The 16,622-nt window shown below is 39.9% G+C and overlaps 1 protein-coding gene and 1 non-coding gene across 2 annotated transcripts; one reads left to right on the top strand and one right to left on the bottom strand.

Annotated features, from left to right (window-relative positions):
- The first annotated feature begins 215 nt into the window (after positions 1 to 215).
- LOC148860742 (small nucleolar RNA R71) lies at positions 216 to 322 on the top strand. The gene has a single exon (XR_016095297.1). It is a non-coding gene; the product is annotated as a small nucleolar RNA R71 (small nucleolar RNA).
- A 12,981-nt stretch (positions 323 to 13,303) lies between these two features.
- On the bottom strand, positions 13,304 to 13,912 carry LOC148860741 (uncharacterized). The gene has a single exon (XM_088984959.1). It carries the CDS (start codon positions 13,910 to 13,912, stop codon positions 13,304 to 13,306), a length of 609 nt encoding a protein of 202 aa, XP_088841085.1.
- Positions 13,913 to 16,622: the final 2,710 nt, after the last annotated feature.

The raw sequence follows: 16,622 nt of genomic DNA, 5'->3' as shown, positions 1-16,622 counted from the left end.
TTGTGTATGAGTCCACATTGTGAAGATCATGCTGCTTTCTCACTTGTGCTCTCTCTGAATGCCATTGGTAATTATTGGCTGCTATCTCCTCTATGAGTGCATGGGCCATTTCAGGGGTCTTATTGTTGATGGAGCCCCCGGCTGCCGCATCTAGGATGGTCTTGTTGGCTTCGGTTAGACCATTGTAGAAGGTTTTCACTTGCAGCCATATAGGAAGTCCATGGTGAGGGACCTTCCTTAATAGCTCCTTACAATGCTCCTATGACTCATATAAAGATTCTCCATCTTGTTGGAAGAAAGTGGTGATGCCATTTCTTATCTTTGCTCTCTTGGATGTAGGAAAGTACTTGAAGAGGAATCGGCTAGCCATATCATCCCAAGTGGCTATAGATCTAGCCGGTAATGAATTCAGCCAAGCCTTGGCCTTGTCTTTTAATGAAAATGGGAATAACCTCAGCCTAACAACATCACCAGTCACCCCATTATGCTTGAAAATGTCACAAATCTCCAAGAAATTGGCTATGTGAGAGTTTGGATCTTCATGAGCCATTCCACAAAACTGAACTGTGTTTTGGATCATTTGAATTGTGGCTGGTTTGATCTCAAAATTGTTAGCAGCAATGGTTGGTCTTACAATGCTTGAAGTAGCTCCGGTTAGGGTTGGTTTGGCATATTCCATCATAATCCTTGGTTAGGTGGATGCGGAGGGTTCTTTCAATCTCTGGATCGTAAGGTACTTCCTCCAGTTCAGGCTTGCTTGTCATAAACTGTAAAAGTCAAAGCAATAAAAAGACTAGTGTACATAATACAGAAATGTAAATAATTTAAACAATCAGTAATCCTAATCTAGCAGCAATTTTACAAGGCAAAGACTGAATGCTATCTAAGAATACAAAGTTTCAAGCACAATAGCAATCAGCAAGCTGAAGACTACTGCAGGCAGATCTGAAATCTGATATACAAGACTGAAATCAAGAAGACTGCACACTACCAAACTGATATACACGATTAAAACTTAGAATAGCAGCCTAAGATTTCTGATTTCAGCAATGAAGAGTAATTTACACAGATCTGAACTATAAGAATTTTATAAAGTATACTGAACTACAAGTCAGTTATACTACCAAGGCGAAAACAGCAACCAAAGTCTAAAAAGAAAAGCAACGTATAAAGTTCTATCAAATCAGCAATCTATCAATTTAGGCCTAAAGTCAGAAAGGCATAAAACAATGTATACAAGTCTGAACTACTGAAACTGCACAACTGAAAGTCAATATACATAACTGAAATCAGTTAACTTCTGAAACTAGAACTGCTATATTTTCTTTTCTCTTTTTTTTTTTCCAGTGTGCTCAGATCTGATTTTTGATTTCAGCACTGAAATCTACTGGGTACAGATCTGAACTCCCTTATTTTTATGAGCTATATAGACCCCAAAACCAACTAAATTAGCAGCACTAAAACAGTAATAAAAAACAAAACAAATCAGCAATAGAAAGAAAAACTAGACTACTGATATCAGTAATGACGAATACAATTTGTACAGAACTGAAATTAGCTAACAGTTAAAAGAATCAGCAATGAAGATCAAAGAGACAAAAAATATATATAATTTTTTTCAGAGAGCTCAGATCTGATTTTTTATTTCAGTAGTGATAGTTAATGTATGCAGATCTGAACTAGAACAACTGCAAAGAACCAAGCAAATTAGTCATAGGAAGATACAGATCTGAACTACACCACAGATATCAGAAAATATAGATCTGAAACCTACTTTAAATCAGAATTATATCAGATCTATCAAACCAGAAATGGAAGTTATAATAACAAGATATGACAAAAAGATATAACAACAGAAATAGAATCTATAACAGTAGAAACTTAGATCTGAAATCTGTCAACTCATCCAAGTAACCTATAGAATTAATAGGCTATATTCTACAACAACCTAACCTAGATGCATTCGACAAGGGGAAAGAAGAAAAGTATGAAACTACTAAAACTAGCTATATCTGAACTAGGCAAACCAGTAATAGGAGAATTCAGATCTGAATTACACTACAAATATCAAAAAATACAAATCTGAATCCTACTACAAAGGGAAGAGAATTCAAATTAACCAGTGTAGAACTAAAAGGAAATATTACCTAAATCAGTAATGTGAGTGTGTGCAGATCTGAATTCTGATTTTAACAATGAAAAGTAATGTATACAGATCTGAACCACACCCTTTTTATCAAATATGCAAGACTAGAATGCAACTCCACTACTGAAACTAGAACATTATTTTATAAAATATGCAAGACTATACTACTGAGGCTAAAACAACAATCAGCAATGAAGATCGGAAATCATTTTTTTTCAGTGTGCTCAGATCTGATTTTTTATTTTAGCCATGACAGTTAATGTATACAAATCTAGTCCACATTATTTTTATTAAATATGCAAACTAGAATGCAGCTCTACTACTGAGACTAAATCAACAATCAAAGATGAAGTAGATCATCAATGGGAAAGAGAACTAACTAGATCAGCAATGGAGTTTCATGCATACTAATCTGAACTATAATGCACAGAATTGAAAATTAGATTAACAGTGGCTAATAATTCCCAATATTGCTACAATAAGTCCCCGACAATGGTGCCAAAAACTTGATGGGTATTTGCTACACTAGCAAGTGCACTAGCCGCTCAAGTAATAAAGTAGTGAGTAGAGAATCATTCCCACGAGGACTTATGTAGCAACTACTAGTAATTAATCAGTCTACTGTTATCTGATCAGCTGAAATGTAAAACTAATGAAAATCTGAAATTCTAACTACAAAGCTATTTCTAACACATTGGATCAAACACCTTGTATGCAAGTGAAGAGACAAGTTAAAGATACATAGAAAAATAAATTCAGCAACTAGTTTTCTAGGCAATTCGAGTAGAATAGGATTCAGCCTTGGTTTGGTGAAATCCCAAAGCAATGAACAGCCTCTCTCAAGCGCATGTTCAATCTATGCATGATTGATGATCCTTATATCTCTATCAAGGATCTAGTCACCATGCATGCATTCAGATCTAGCAATTCTAGGGCTTCATTTCAGTTGGATGATCATCAACTCAGCTGAATGAACACCAACTGAATTGTGCAAGTTATCTCTAACCTTGCACACAATTCGGCTCTTGATTGGCAGATCTGAAATCTTAGAGTCTTTCTGAAGCACTCTAGGAATTCCAAGAAAGAGGAACAATTCGGCAAGACTGAATTAAATCTACCTGAATTCTTTCTCAGGTAATTCAGGTATTACAATTTCATGATCTGAAATCACAGATCTGATTTTATAGAATAGCAGTTCGGATCTCACTATTTCATGATCTGAATTTACAGATCTGAGATTGCAAAATAGCAATTCTGACCTTGTAAATTCATGATTTGAAATTTCAGATATGAGATTTTAGAATAGCAGTTCAGCCAATAGTCCACAATTGAATTTCCAAACAAGAAACTTCAAGATTGTATCTACTTTACTCGAATGAACTTAGAAAAAAAATTACAGAATTGAATTTACATAATACAAGCTTTGATTACAGTAAGAGAGGAAAATTTGATGGAGAAATTAAATAAATCTTAGTTGAATTCGATTACCATTTTGTGCAGAAATCAAGTGAGGATGAAACCTTGATCTCCAATTGCTTTCTCCTCCTTCAAATTCAGCTTCTTCTTCTCTTGAAGTTGCTCGTTTCTCCTCTCTTCTCCTTCTCTTGCACCTATCTCTCTCTTCTACTCTCTTAGAATTCAAACTCAAGAACTCAAGGAGAGTTTGAGATCAAGTGTTGGACCCCTTCTCCCTTCCTAGAGACCTCCTTAAATATTTTTCCAAGAACTCTCTAGAAGTTTCCGCCCCTATCCTCTCTTGAACCTTCTAGAGTTTGCTGCCCCTAACTTCTCTTGAACATTCTAGAAGTAGCTGCCCCTAGCCTCTTCTTGAATTCTCTAGAAGTTTCCACCCCTAACTTCTTTGGGTTGCACATTGGGCTGCTCTTGAGCCTTCTAGAAGTTGTCACCCGTAGCTTTTCTTGGGCTACAATTTGGGCTGCTTAGGAGCTGCAAATGGGTTGCACATGGGCCTCCTCCTTGCTGGGCCGAATAGGCTCCTTGGAAGGTTGCGGCTAGGCTCTCTCTTTGGGCTCTCCCCAAGAGTGCAGCATGGGCTTCATGGGCCGAATGGCCCTCCCTTGACTTCTCAGTTGGGTTCTTGTTCTAACTGGACTGAATTTCCTTCAAATTAGTTCCTTTTTCCTTTGTTTTATTCTCTTTTTCTCCTAAGCTGGTTTTCCTTGAAGATTTCCTGAAATTAGGTTGAATTGGGGAAAACTTGACACAAATCAGCACAAAAACTAAGCATAAACATTAGAGCATTATGTATAAATTGTGCACGCATCATTTACCCCTTGGTTACCAGTCTTGCTTTATACCTTTCAACTGTCTCATTCGCCTAGTGTTTAACTGTAAACATCCACTTACACCCCACTGGGCCTTTCTCCCTTGGAAGATCCACCAATTCCCAAGTTTGATTTTTATGGAGGGCATTAATCTCCTCCTTCATAGCATCTATCCATTCAGGGTATTTTAAAGCTCCTGTGACATTTCTGAATATAGGGATGCAATCAGCTACAGATAGGAAGGCTCGGTATGAGGGAGAAATGTGATCGTAGGAGAAATACTAGGTGATAGGGTGTTTGGTAGTGCATGACCTGACTCCCTTTCTTTGAGCAATAGGAATGTCAATGTCATCAATAGTAGGAGTAGGGGTGTCAATAGGTGTAGCAGGTTTGGATTTATCTCCTAGGAGTCTGATGGTGTCGAATGCTTACTGGTTGGTAGCTCCACATCTCTGTCACGTTGCTGATCTCTATGGTGTGTACGTCGGAAGACACGAAAGGGGGCTAGGTCCGAAATAGAAGGAAGAGAGACTTGGCAGACTTGAACCTGCTTTTCCTCTTCCACACTACTCTCCCCCTAAGGAGAAGTAGGGAAGAACGATTCAGATTCAAAGAAGGACACATCCATAGAGACAAAGAATTTATGACTAACGGGATCAAAGCATTGATACCCCTTTGGAGAGGAGGAATACCCTAGAAAGATACAAAGAATGGACCGAGGGTCTAACTTACCTCGATGCGGAGACAAATCATGGACAAAGGCATGACAACCAAAGACTCATGGGAATGGAAAATAAAGGGGATTGAGGGAACAACAACTAATGAGGGGCCATGTAGTTTAGCAATCTAGAGGGCATGCGATTGATGACATAAGCAGCTACAAGTACAGCATCCATCCAAAACCTCTTTAGAATATTCATGTGTAACATCATCCCTTGAGCTATCTCAAGAAGGTGTATGTTTTTTCTTTTGGCAATACCATTTTGTTGCATTGTTCTTGCGCACGAGCTCCTATGAATAGATCCATGAGAGGCAAAGAACTCATTCATCTCACCCAGGAAACATTCCTTGGCATTATCTGATTGGAAGATTTGTATTTTGACAATGAACTACATAAACACCATCATCTGGAAGTCTTTCACAATCTTTGGACCTTCATTTCTGCTACGCATCGGGAATACCCATGTATATAGGGAGAAATCATCAATCAAAGTGGTAAAGTACTTATACCCGCCCTTAGAGATTATAGTAGTAGGCCCCTATATATCATAATACACAATATGAAAAGGAAAATTGGATCTTTTATTACTTGAATGAAAAATTGTTCTACATTGTTTGCTCAAGTGACATGTTTGACATTGAAAATCTGCCACTGAACATGACTTAAATAAAAACGGAAACAAAGACTTCACTATTTCAAAGGAAACATGACCTAATCAACTATGCCACAAAAAAATTTGACTCTTATTTGATTGGCTACATGACTTCGAGGTCGACACCAAGAGACCAGCTTTGTTGTCAAGAATATAGAGGCCACCCATTAGGTTTCCTCTATCAATCGTCCTCCCAGAAGTTAGATCCTGAAAAACACATGAACTAGGAGAGAATGTTACACTATAGTTTAAAGAGTTTGTGATGCTACTGATTGAAAGCAAATTTATAGGAAGCTGGGGACATGAAACACACTATTTAGGTTAAGGCCATGGGGAATGGATATTGATCATTGACCTGCAATGGAGGAGAATGATCCATCTGCAAGCCTCACTTTATCATTTCCTGATAAAACGCTATAAGTTTAAAACAAATTTGGCTTACCAGCCATGTGGTTAGAGGCCCCCAAGTTAATGATCCAAGGGAAATCAGTGGTAGTAGTTGTCAAAACAAATTTCGTGCTAAATTTGGAGCACAAAAAAAAATTATGTGGACAAATTCAAAGAAATTTAATTTTTTTTGTTTTTGCAGAAATTTAAATGGGATACAAACTCTCTTTTTCTTGGCAAAGAAAACCCTCTAATTCTCTTGCCTTGGACAAAATCTGAAACCACAATTGGAACTTGCAATTATGAGAGGCAAGTAAGAATCAGCAAAATTTCCCTCACAGTCAATCAATGATTGGAACACAAATGGACAAAAAGAATGTCTTCAATTGTAAAAGGCTCTTTGAATGTAGCAGATTGGGGGAGGTCTTCTTGGCTTCAAGGATTCAACAAAAACCCTCTTTGATTGTAGTAATTTGAAAGAAAGATCTTCAATGGTTTAAAGACCAAAGTTCTTCAATCGATGTAGCATGGAATTGCAACACCAGAATACTTGCTATTTCTTCCTGCAATAAGAAAAGCCAAAGAAAAGAAAACTTTGAATGGATGTTGAAGGGAGGAGCCGAATGGGAGCAGGAGCCCCAAAAAGGGGGAAGAAAAAAATGTTTCTTCGACTGTTGAAGGATTTTAGTTGCAGCAGTTTTGAGGGCTATAACCTTGCTTTTGGTGCAGCATTTCCTTCTTTTTTTTTTTTTTTGTCAAACGAAAGGGAGTCAAGGGAAAAGGTTTGAGGAGCCGAAGGGGGAGAGCTGCCGGAGGGTAAGAGTAAACCCCCCATACCCTTTTATAGTGAATTGACTTTGCCCATATCTTCGTTAAAAATCAGACATTTAATTTGGGGGTCCTACAAAATTAGCTATAGATGGCCATTAGCAGATTCCCTCCACCGATTTTGGATTTAATGCAATTGAGATTGATTGGTGAGAGAATCGGCTAATTGGCAAAGGTTTGAAGGATCTTGTATATTCGGCTAAATTTGCCAACCGTATTTCCCTTTTTAGGGATCTAAATCTAAGATTGGTATTCAGTTGGGCCCCACTAGGCTGATTGATTTGTTAACAAATCTTGATTAAATCTTTTGAAATGTGGATTTAATTGAAGCTCAATATGGCGGGGATTCTATTTGTTGATGGGCTGGTGGGGTAATTCACCCTTGGGCCGAAGGATTAGTGAGCCCCTATGATAGGCTGAACAAGCAGCCATTTGTTTAGTCATCTCTCTTTCATATATATATATATATATATATGTTTTTTTAATTAACAAATGCCCCCAAATCGGTGATTGTCATTGCAATTAGCAATAACATCACCGACTTTCATTGGATTCTTTTTCTATCTTTATTAATTTCCTTCCTTCCCACTTTCCCTTTCTCATCGTGAGGAGCCTATTTATATTGTTAGGCATTAGAGCTCCCCTAGTGTTTTGGACACTATTCCAAGCTTCTCTTGTTCCACTGATTTCGGCTCTGGTTTGTTTCGCTCCCTTTTTTTTTAATTGGACGTCCTCCCTGTGCATCATTGCCTTGACACTGATATCTCCTTGTGCAGGTGCATTCTTTGGAGTTCTAGGTATTCATATATGTTGTTTTTTGCTTGCAAATGGGGACCAAATTCCGTTTGTAATAAGGTCATGACAAACAGAAGTTGATGGTGAACTTCTGTTTATGTGTCGACCTTGACCGACATCATATATATATATATTTTTTGACCTGTACCTTGGAGGATAGGAACAAGTCAGTCCCCCCTTCGGTGTCCTGCTGTTTGATCAAAACTTATCATTCATGTTGCCCATACTTGCTTTGGGATTCTACTCATGAACCTGTGGTTGGTTGTTCCAAGGTTATAGCCATCATGAGGGTAAGGACTGTAACACTTGAACCCGTGTCCGGTTGTGTGCCCATGTAAACCCATAATGGGCCCATTCTTCTTGAACATCAAAAGTAACATATCCACCATGAGGGCAGGTCCTTGCTTGCATCGGGACCAGAACGCCTTGACCCGTGGTTGGTTGTGTACTTGGGACTTCTTGGTGAATGGAAAGGTCCATTTTTACTTGTATTGACCAAAGCTCATATGCCTGAACCCGTGATCAGTTGTGTACCTGAGATTCGTATAATACTTGAAGCCATGGTTGATCGTGTTATTTGGAGGCCTCTGGGTGGGCAGATTTAACGACCCATGTGTCTCTCCATGTTCACCACGAGGGTAGGTCTTTGCTTGCATCGGGACCGCGACACCTAAACCCGTTGGCTGATTGCACACCGGAAGAGAAAATAAGAAAATCTCTATCTTGAAAATTGATTGATTTGAAGTGGTTCATTCTAACACTCATGAGAGCCACGCTTTCCACGAGGGCTGGTCTTTTCTTATATTAGGACCGTTGTGTGATAATATTAGACTACTTAGTGATGAAAGGCATTCTCTTTGACTATAACTTCTCTCCCTCAACCTTAATTGTGCTTTTAATGGGCTATAATAACTTTTTACTGGCCCAGGAAACTCATAATATTTGCTTCAACCATGGAGAAGAGATGCCTTGCCGAACCTGTATCATGGGTTGGTGAACATCCAAACCCGAAATATAAGCGATCCCGACTTTGTTTTTTAGAAGGGAATTTTTCCTTGATTGTTCTTGAACCAATGATGGATCCATTTCTGAAACTCAGCTTGAGGATTCAAGCACTCCCACCGTTAATGTGCAGAGCGAACTCCAAACAGTTCAAGAGGGTGCTATGTTTTTCAAGGAGGGGGATTACCCAAGTACTATCCGAGCACGCAGTGTGCCTAGTTTGCACTATGACATCACTCACCATAACTCTGTGCATTTACTAGTCCCAATCCCAATTATTGCGCAAAAGATTGTTGACAACTTAACTCGTTGGGGTTCTGACTTGAGTCCCCGTGGTGAGTCTTGTTGGTTGAGTGGTTTTTGGGATTGGGGCCATGTCATACTCCTGTAATATCGTACAGAGTTAGAGACGGCTGGGATTTATTCCTCTGTTTTAGCATCTATTTATGATTATGACAGACCCACGGGAATGTATCATGCCTTATTTGAAACTTGGTGTAGGAATACAAACACTTTTATCACAGAAGCGGGTGAGACTGGGATATCCTTGTGGGACCTGAAGCAAATAGCCGGACTTTCCATCTATGGTGAATTCTATGAAGAAGTTAGTTAATCCATGTGTTGAGGAGTTAACAGGGGTTGATAAAAAGGGCAATAGGTATCTTCCAAAGAGTTGTGAGTATATCTATAAAGCCTATGCTCAGTCGATGAAGAGGCAATGCTTATGCGTTGGGGCAGCGCTACCAAGTCAAGTCAAGAACCTGTGAAACGTAACAATGAGAAGGTAAGCCAAGATGAATGGCTTGAGTTTTGGTTCATGGGATTAGAAAGAATTCCTGAACCCCCCTCTCGTCAAGAATTGAATCGCCTTTTGGGTTCACAATGTAACCAAGATTGGTTCAGCCTTCTCTTACCTTTGAGCGAGCCAGAGAATTGTAACCATCTGTGTAGAATGAAGAATGAGAAGACACCTTTTGAATGGTTAGCTTTTGAGTGTGATCCTATTATTGAAAGAAAAGCGTTCTTGGCTGCCTATTTATCACGATGGATATGTCGCTTTCTCCTTCCCTTATGCAGCAAGAATTCGATCCGACCTACAGTGTTTAAAGTGGCTTCGAGGATGGCCCAAGGTGTTCGTTACAGTCTTGCCCCACCCGTACTATCCTCCATTTATCAAGGCCTCTCATCGACTTATCTTTCTTGTCAGCGGTTAGGCCAATGTGTATATTTCTTATATGCGTGGGCTGGCTTGTATTTTAAGAAGGTCTATCATAGGTTTGACTCCCAGCAATCTGCTCCTATGATTACCCTCCATGGTACTAGCAATGCATTTATGTGTTCAAAGCACCCTGATAAAGAAGCCCGTCACAAGGTTAGGATTTGTCGGGATTTTCACTGGCAATTGGACATCAACATCCCTTTGTTTGCAGATGGTAAGGAAAGGCGCGACATAGATCTTCCTCTTGAGGAGTTAGACTTTTTGATCAGCACATGTCCATGATTCCTATCATCGCGGAGAAATTCCATGGTGGAATCTGAATTATATAGTCTGCACCGATTTTCTCGCCAATTCGGATTTTATCAGATGACACTTGGATCTCCCAACCATCAGCAAGTCAAACCTGGTGCAATTGAAGCCTATCATTGTTGGAGGTCTCTCTTAAGAAAAGACACTAGGTCCAAATTCATTGTGTCATCACATCTTAGAGACCCTCAACGTTCAACCACAGTAAACTATTCAGGTTGGTGGTATAGTGAGGTTTTGTTGGTTCTACGACAACTCAAAATCAAAGTTCTGGCTAGTAGTGAAACGAACTTCTACCATGTTGATCTCACTAGGGCACAAGAAGACAATCTTGTCATGAGGAATGTTCGTGACAAAAAGGTGAAGATAGGGGAGGAAGCAGGACTGGAAGATACTCAATCAAGGATGCATGTCGTTATACCTTTTGCCCCTTTAAAGTGCCAACAACCCGAGAAAGATAACCATGGTGAATCAGAAGGTGAAGTACAGTCGCTTGAATTCTTTAAGCGTCAACGATGAGCCAGCCATGAAGATGACTCTGCTTCCAAGAGAAATAAATTGAGCAAGACCTCATCATTGACACCCCCAGTAAAAGCTGTTTGGCGGAAAATGTTGGCCACTAAGCCTAAAGGGTCACAAAATTTACCTTCGGGAGGGACACATACCCCTATCTTGGTGGACTCTGGAGATGATGGTTTATCTTCTCACTATGGCCGATTTGCACCTGTGGGTTCCCAAGGTACAGTTTCCCTTTCTCTCTCCTTTTATTTGATTATTACTTGGTTATATCTATTTAATGTGTGTCTCTCCTTTCTCTCTCTTTTTTTTTTGTAGGTGAGAGAGTTGCAACTCTAAAGAAGGTGGTTCCACAAGCAGCCATCGGTAATCAACAAGTGGAGACAGGCATTGGGCATGATTCCTTTGCTTCTACTAATGAGGAGGATGTCAACAAGATCATGCGTTCTACATTGGAACAGTACTTAACCAACTTCCTTCAGTCAATGCTCAAGGAGCCTCATGATGTGATGAGGACTTGGATTGGCAAGAGGCTACCAGTAGTTCCTCAAGTCATGAAGAAACGATTCCATGTGGACCCTATGCCTTTTGAGAGGCAAGTGGAAGTTTTCCTAAGGCACAATGACGATTACCTAGCCCACTAGAAAACCATCTAAGGGGGAATTTCCCTTGAAGAGAAGACTTCTAGAATGGAATCAATCACCAAAAGCATTGCAAACCAGTTAGTGATCTAGGTTGAGATTCAAGTGAAGTTGAGTGATGCTAGCACCCAAGTAGAGACCCTCAAGAAATGTCGATGTGAGCTATTAGAAGAGTTCTCCCACTTGGAGGATAGATTAGAAGAGTTGGAACCCACCTTGCATGATTTGCAAAGTCGAGAGGCAAACTCCATTGCTGATTTATCTACAATTAAGTTGAGGGAACAGGAACTCTGAACGATGGTTGTGATCCCTACAGAGAAGCTTGAGACTTGCAGAGTCCTTTGAGAGGCACTTAACACGAAGGCTTCAGACCTCAAAGTGTTTGATTGGATTAACTTTGATTTCTTAGAGTAGGTTAGGATAGTAGATTGAGTCTTTGCAAACTTTTGTGCTAGGCATTTAAGAGATATCTTGATATTTTGTTAGTTTAATTCCTTTCGAATCATTCATGATGTTCTTGTAATGTAGGATCAATTTTTTCTCTCTCTTTCCTCCCTTTTTCTTTTTTTCTTTTTTTGATTTAGCCGTTCACAGTTTATACTCGTGCGGGTCAAGAGTAGTACATAAATGTTTTTTTTTTGTTTGATTTGGCCATTCACAGTTTACAATCATGCAGGCCAAGAGTGGTACATAATAATTTTTTTATTCGATTTGGTCGTTCACAGTTTATACTCATGCGGGCCAGGAGTAGTACATAAATGTTCTTTTTGTTTGATTTGGCCATTCACAGTTTATACTCATGTGGGCTAAGAGTGATATAAATGATTTATTTTGTAACTGCACCTTTTTAGGTTGCCTACGTACCCCTTAGAGGGATCAAGTCATGACGTAGTTTAAGATCTTATCTAGGAGCACTTAGTGGATAGTTTAGGCTCGTGCCCGGGAGCACTTCGTGTCACAAATCTTCATGGATAATACCTTTTCAGGTACTTCCCATTGATAGGTCCTAGCCGTAGCCTGTTAGGTGTAATGAGTAAGTATGCACCACTACTATAAACTTCTTGGACTACATGTGGACCATCCCACTTGGGGTCAAATTGTTTTCCAGAGCGATGTGACAAGATGATTTGCCTACGGACTGCAAGTACTAAGTCCCCCTTTTAGAATAAGCGAGGCCGGACTCTTCTATTGAAAGCTTGAGCATTCGGGCTTGGTAGCATTCCAAGCGTTGTTGTGCCTCTAACCTCTTTTCATCCAAGGCGTCGAGTTCTACAAGCCTAAGTCGTGCGTTCTCACTGTCTATAAGCCCTTCTTAGATTGCTATACGTAGCAAGTGAATTTGTACCTCAAGTGGGAGCACTGCCTTGGCCCCATAAACTAGTGAGTAAGGGGTTGCCTGTGTGGCCGTACAGTAAGAAGTATGATAGGCCCATAATGCTTCTCCCATACGCTTATGCCAATCTCTTTTGCTTTTAGAAACCACTTTCTCCAATAATTTGCATAGGGTTTTATTAAAGGCCTCAACTAGGCCATTTGCAGTTGCATTGTACATACTGAAGCACCTTTGTTAAATACCAAATTTCTCACAAAATTGGTCCATTAAATGGTTGCTAAATGGCTTCCCATTGTTAGTCATAGTGTAGCACAGAATGCCATAGCTATAGACAATGTAGTTCTTAATGAATTTCACAACTATTTCCTTTTTTACTTCTTTGAGTATGGCTTCTGCCCACTTTGAAAAGTAATCAGTCCAGCAAGAATGTAAAGATGCCCCATAGATGACTTTGGGAGTGGACCAACGACATCTAAACCCCAAGCGTCAAAGGGCAAAGAAGCAATTGTGGGGTGCAAAGGCTCAGGTGGTTGACGAATGAAGTCACCATGAAACTGGCATGCCTGGCAATGTTCTCTATTGAGTCTTTTACCATGGTCGGCCAATAATACCCCATTCTCTTGATCCAATCATAGAGTTTTGGCCTAGATTGGCAAGCTCCACAGGTTCCTGCATGGGCAGCTTCTAGTGCAATTGGTGTCTCATCTTCGCCCAAACATCTAAAAAGTAGATCATTAAAAGATCTTTCATACAACTTACCATTTAGGTAGACGAATTGAGGGGCTCTTCTCTGTACCTCTGTTTGAAGTTTTGGATTTTCAGGAAGCTTTCCATCTTGTAGGTAATCAATCAAAGGATGCCTCCAATCCTTTCCTTCACTAAAAGACACTGAGATGGCATTACTTTCATTTTCTTCTTCATCAGTGGTAACCGGAGGAATGACCCAACTGTTGCAAATGGGCACAGATACTGAGTCTCTTTTGGATAATAAGAGCACTGTAGCAAGCTTAGCTAGAGCGTCTGCTTGTTTGTTCTCACTTCTGGGTATGTGCTCAATGTTTATGTAATCGAATTGTTTCATGAGCTTAGTCACATAGTGAAAGTATGGGACTAGGTCCAACTTATGCACATTGTATTCCCCTAAGAGTTGATTTTATGACCAGTTTTGAATCTCCGTACACAACCATGTGTCGGATTTCCATATCTAGAACCATCTTTAACCCAATAATTATGGCTTGGTATTCTGCTACGTTGTTTGAACATAAACATGTTAATGTGAAAGAGAAAGGCAATACCTCCCGTTGTGGGGAGACAAACACCACACCTGCTCCAGTACCATCCTTTCGAGCAGCACCATCAAAGAACAATTCCCAAGGTAATGGAAGCTCAATGGAGAATACTGCTCCAGTACCATCCTTTGTGGAATGTATTCTATTTCAAACTCAGACAATAATAGAGCCCACTTGGCTAGCCTACCAGAAAGTATTGGCTTAGATATGATGTATTTAAGTGGGTTAGCTCGTGAGATCAAGTGGATTGTATGTGCTAGCATGTAATGGCGCAACTTTTTTGTTGCAAAGATCAGGGCGAGAAATGTCTTTTCAATTGGGAAATAATTTAGTTCTGCCCCCACTAATGTCCAACTTAAATAATACAAATCATTTTCCTTGCCTTGTTCATTTACTTGAGCAAGTAAAGCACCTAATGATTGCTCTTGGGCGGCAATGTAGAGAATTGGAGATTGCCCTGGGATTGGTGCTGTCAATATTGAAGGCTTGAGGAGATAATTTTTTATGCTTTTGATAGCATTCTCACATGCCTCATCCTAAAAAAAAGGTACTCCCTTCTTCATTAATCTATTGAACGGATTACATCTCCCTGCAAAGTTAGAAATAAACCTCTAGAAGTAGGCAAGGTGACCTTGAAGACTTTTAAGTTCCCGTAGGTTCCTAGGTTTAGGCATATTTTGAATAGCATCAATTTTAGATTGATCAACTTCAATGTTGCGATATCGTACAATGAATCCAAGAAACTTCCCAGATATCACTCCAAAAGCACACTTTAGGGGATTCATCTTTAGCTGATACCACCTTAGCCTACTAAAGATCTTGCGTAAGTCACTTAAGTTGTCAACTCTCTTCCTTGACTTTATGACCAAATCATCAACATAACATTCCACAATGTTGTGCAATAGGTCATCAAAAATGTTTTGCATGGCACGTTGGTAAGTTGCGCCGATATTTTTCAGCCCAAAGGACATGACTTTGTAACAATAAATCCCCTTAGGGGTACAGAATGCAGTGAGCTCTTCATCTTCAGAAGCCATCCAAATTTGGTTGTACCCTGATGAGCCATCCATGAAGGACAATGCTTCATACCCAGTGGTGGCATCAACCATCAACTCTATAATAGGTAAAGGAAAATCATCCTTTCGACAAGCATTATTAGGGTCCCTAAAATCGACTCAAACCCTTATTTGCCCATTTTTCTTCCTTACTGGAACAATATTGGATATCCACATAGGATATTTTATTTCCCGAATAAATCTAGCCTCAATGAGATTATTAACCTTGACTTCAATAAGTGGTACAAGTTCGGGACAGAACCGATGTTGTGCTTGTTATACTGGATGAGTGCTGGGTTTGATCAAGAGATGATGGACTACTACCTTAGGGTCTAGCCCCGACATCTCTTTATAAGTCCAGGCGAACACATCTTTGAACTCTTTAAGTAGCTCGAAGTATTGAGACTCCTCTTTGGGGGTTAAGAGTGCACTAATGTAAACGGGTTGGGGCTTCTCTTCTTGTCAAAGATTTAACTCTTTCAACTCATCCACAATCGCCTGCCCCCCTTCCTCACAGGCAGGCAGTGCTTGTTCGATTTCAGAATCAGAGGACAAGGAGTCATCATCTGTGAGTTGTTTTACTATAACATGGTTGCAACAGTCATTTTCTTCCTCTTTGGATTGCTCTTCTTCTCCAAGAGGAGTTGAGGCTTGATTTGTAAGTACCATTGTTCGTCGCTTAACTGTCAGGGTATCACCAAGGGTTATTTCTAATGATGCTTGATGCTTCATGCGTGAAGGGATAAAACTATGAGGTTCATCTCTCCCTTTTGCTACCTCCAGATCATTATTCTTCCTTGGATTTTTTTCTTGATGCCCCCAATGGTTTGAAAACAGAGGTACGAGGGTTCGACATTCCAATTCTATCAAATGCTGATACTCGCTTGTTGATAGGCTTTTCAGGTTTTTCCTCTAGGACTTCAACAGTAAAGTGATGAGTGCTGGCATTCTTTTGCCAAGACTTTTTTGGTGTGAATCCTAACCCAATTCTCATTTGGGGTATGGCGTGTCCATTTTCAAGCAATTTACATTGGGTCTTTGTCAATGGTGTCACACGCTCATCGATAACTTCACCCATTTTCTTTTCCCCTTTTCCATATCCATCATTCTCAAAAATTTTACATACTTTAGGATCAAACCATCCCTCTGGGCGCTTCTCGACATGGATCGATTTGCTTTCACCTTGTGATGATGCTATCTCCATTGCAAGCCTCCTAGCAGGTGAACTGATGGTTCTAGGATTCTCTAATGTTGGTACTAGGAGGACCAAGGCATCTTTTAAGACCTCTAAATCTTTCTCCAAACTTACAGAACCAGTACTCTTATGAGTAACTGCAAATGGAGGCTGCCCCTCTTTTCTACGAGATTTTGGTACGTAACGAAGTACCAGAGTTACCTTTTCTAGGGCACCATTGGATTTTTCTCCTTTTTCTTTGGCCACTGGTGT

Source organism: Nelumbo lutea, chromosome 4 (assembly GCF_056320005.1).
Source record: "Nelumbo lutea isolate HS-2025 chromosome 4, American lotus-T2T, whole genome shotgun sequence".
Lineage (NCBI taxonomy): Eukaryota > Viridiplantae > Streptophyta > Magnoliopsida > Proteales > Nelumbonaceae > Nelumbo > Nelumbo lutea.
The sequence above is the reverse complement of the archived record's forward strand: the minus strand, read 5'-3'. Positions and strand labels throughout refer to the sequence as shown.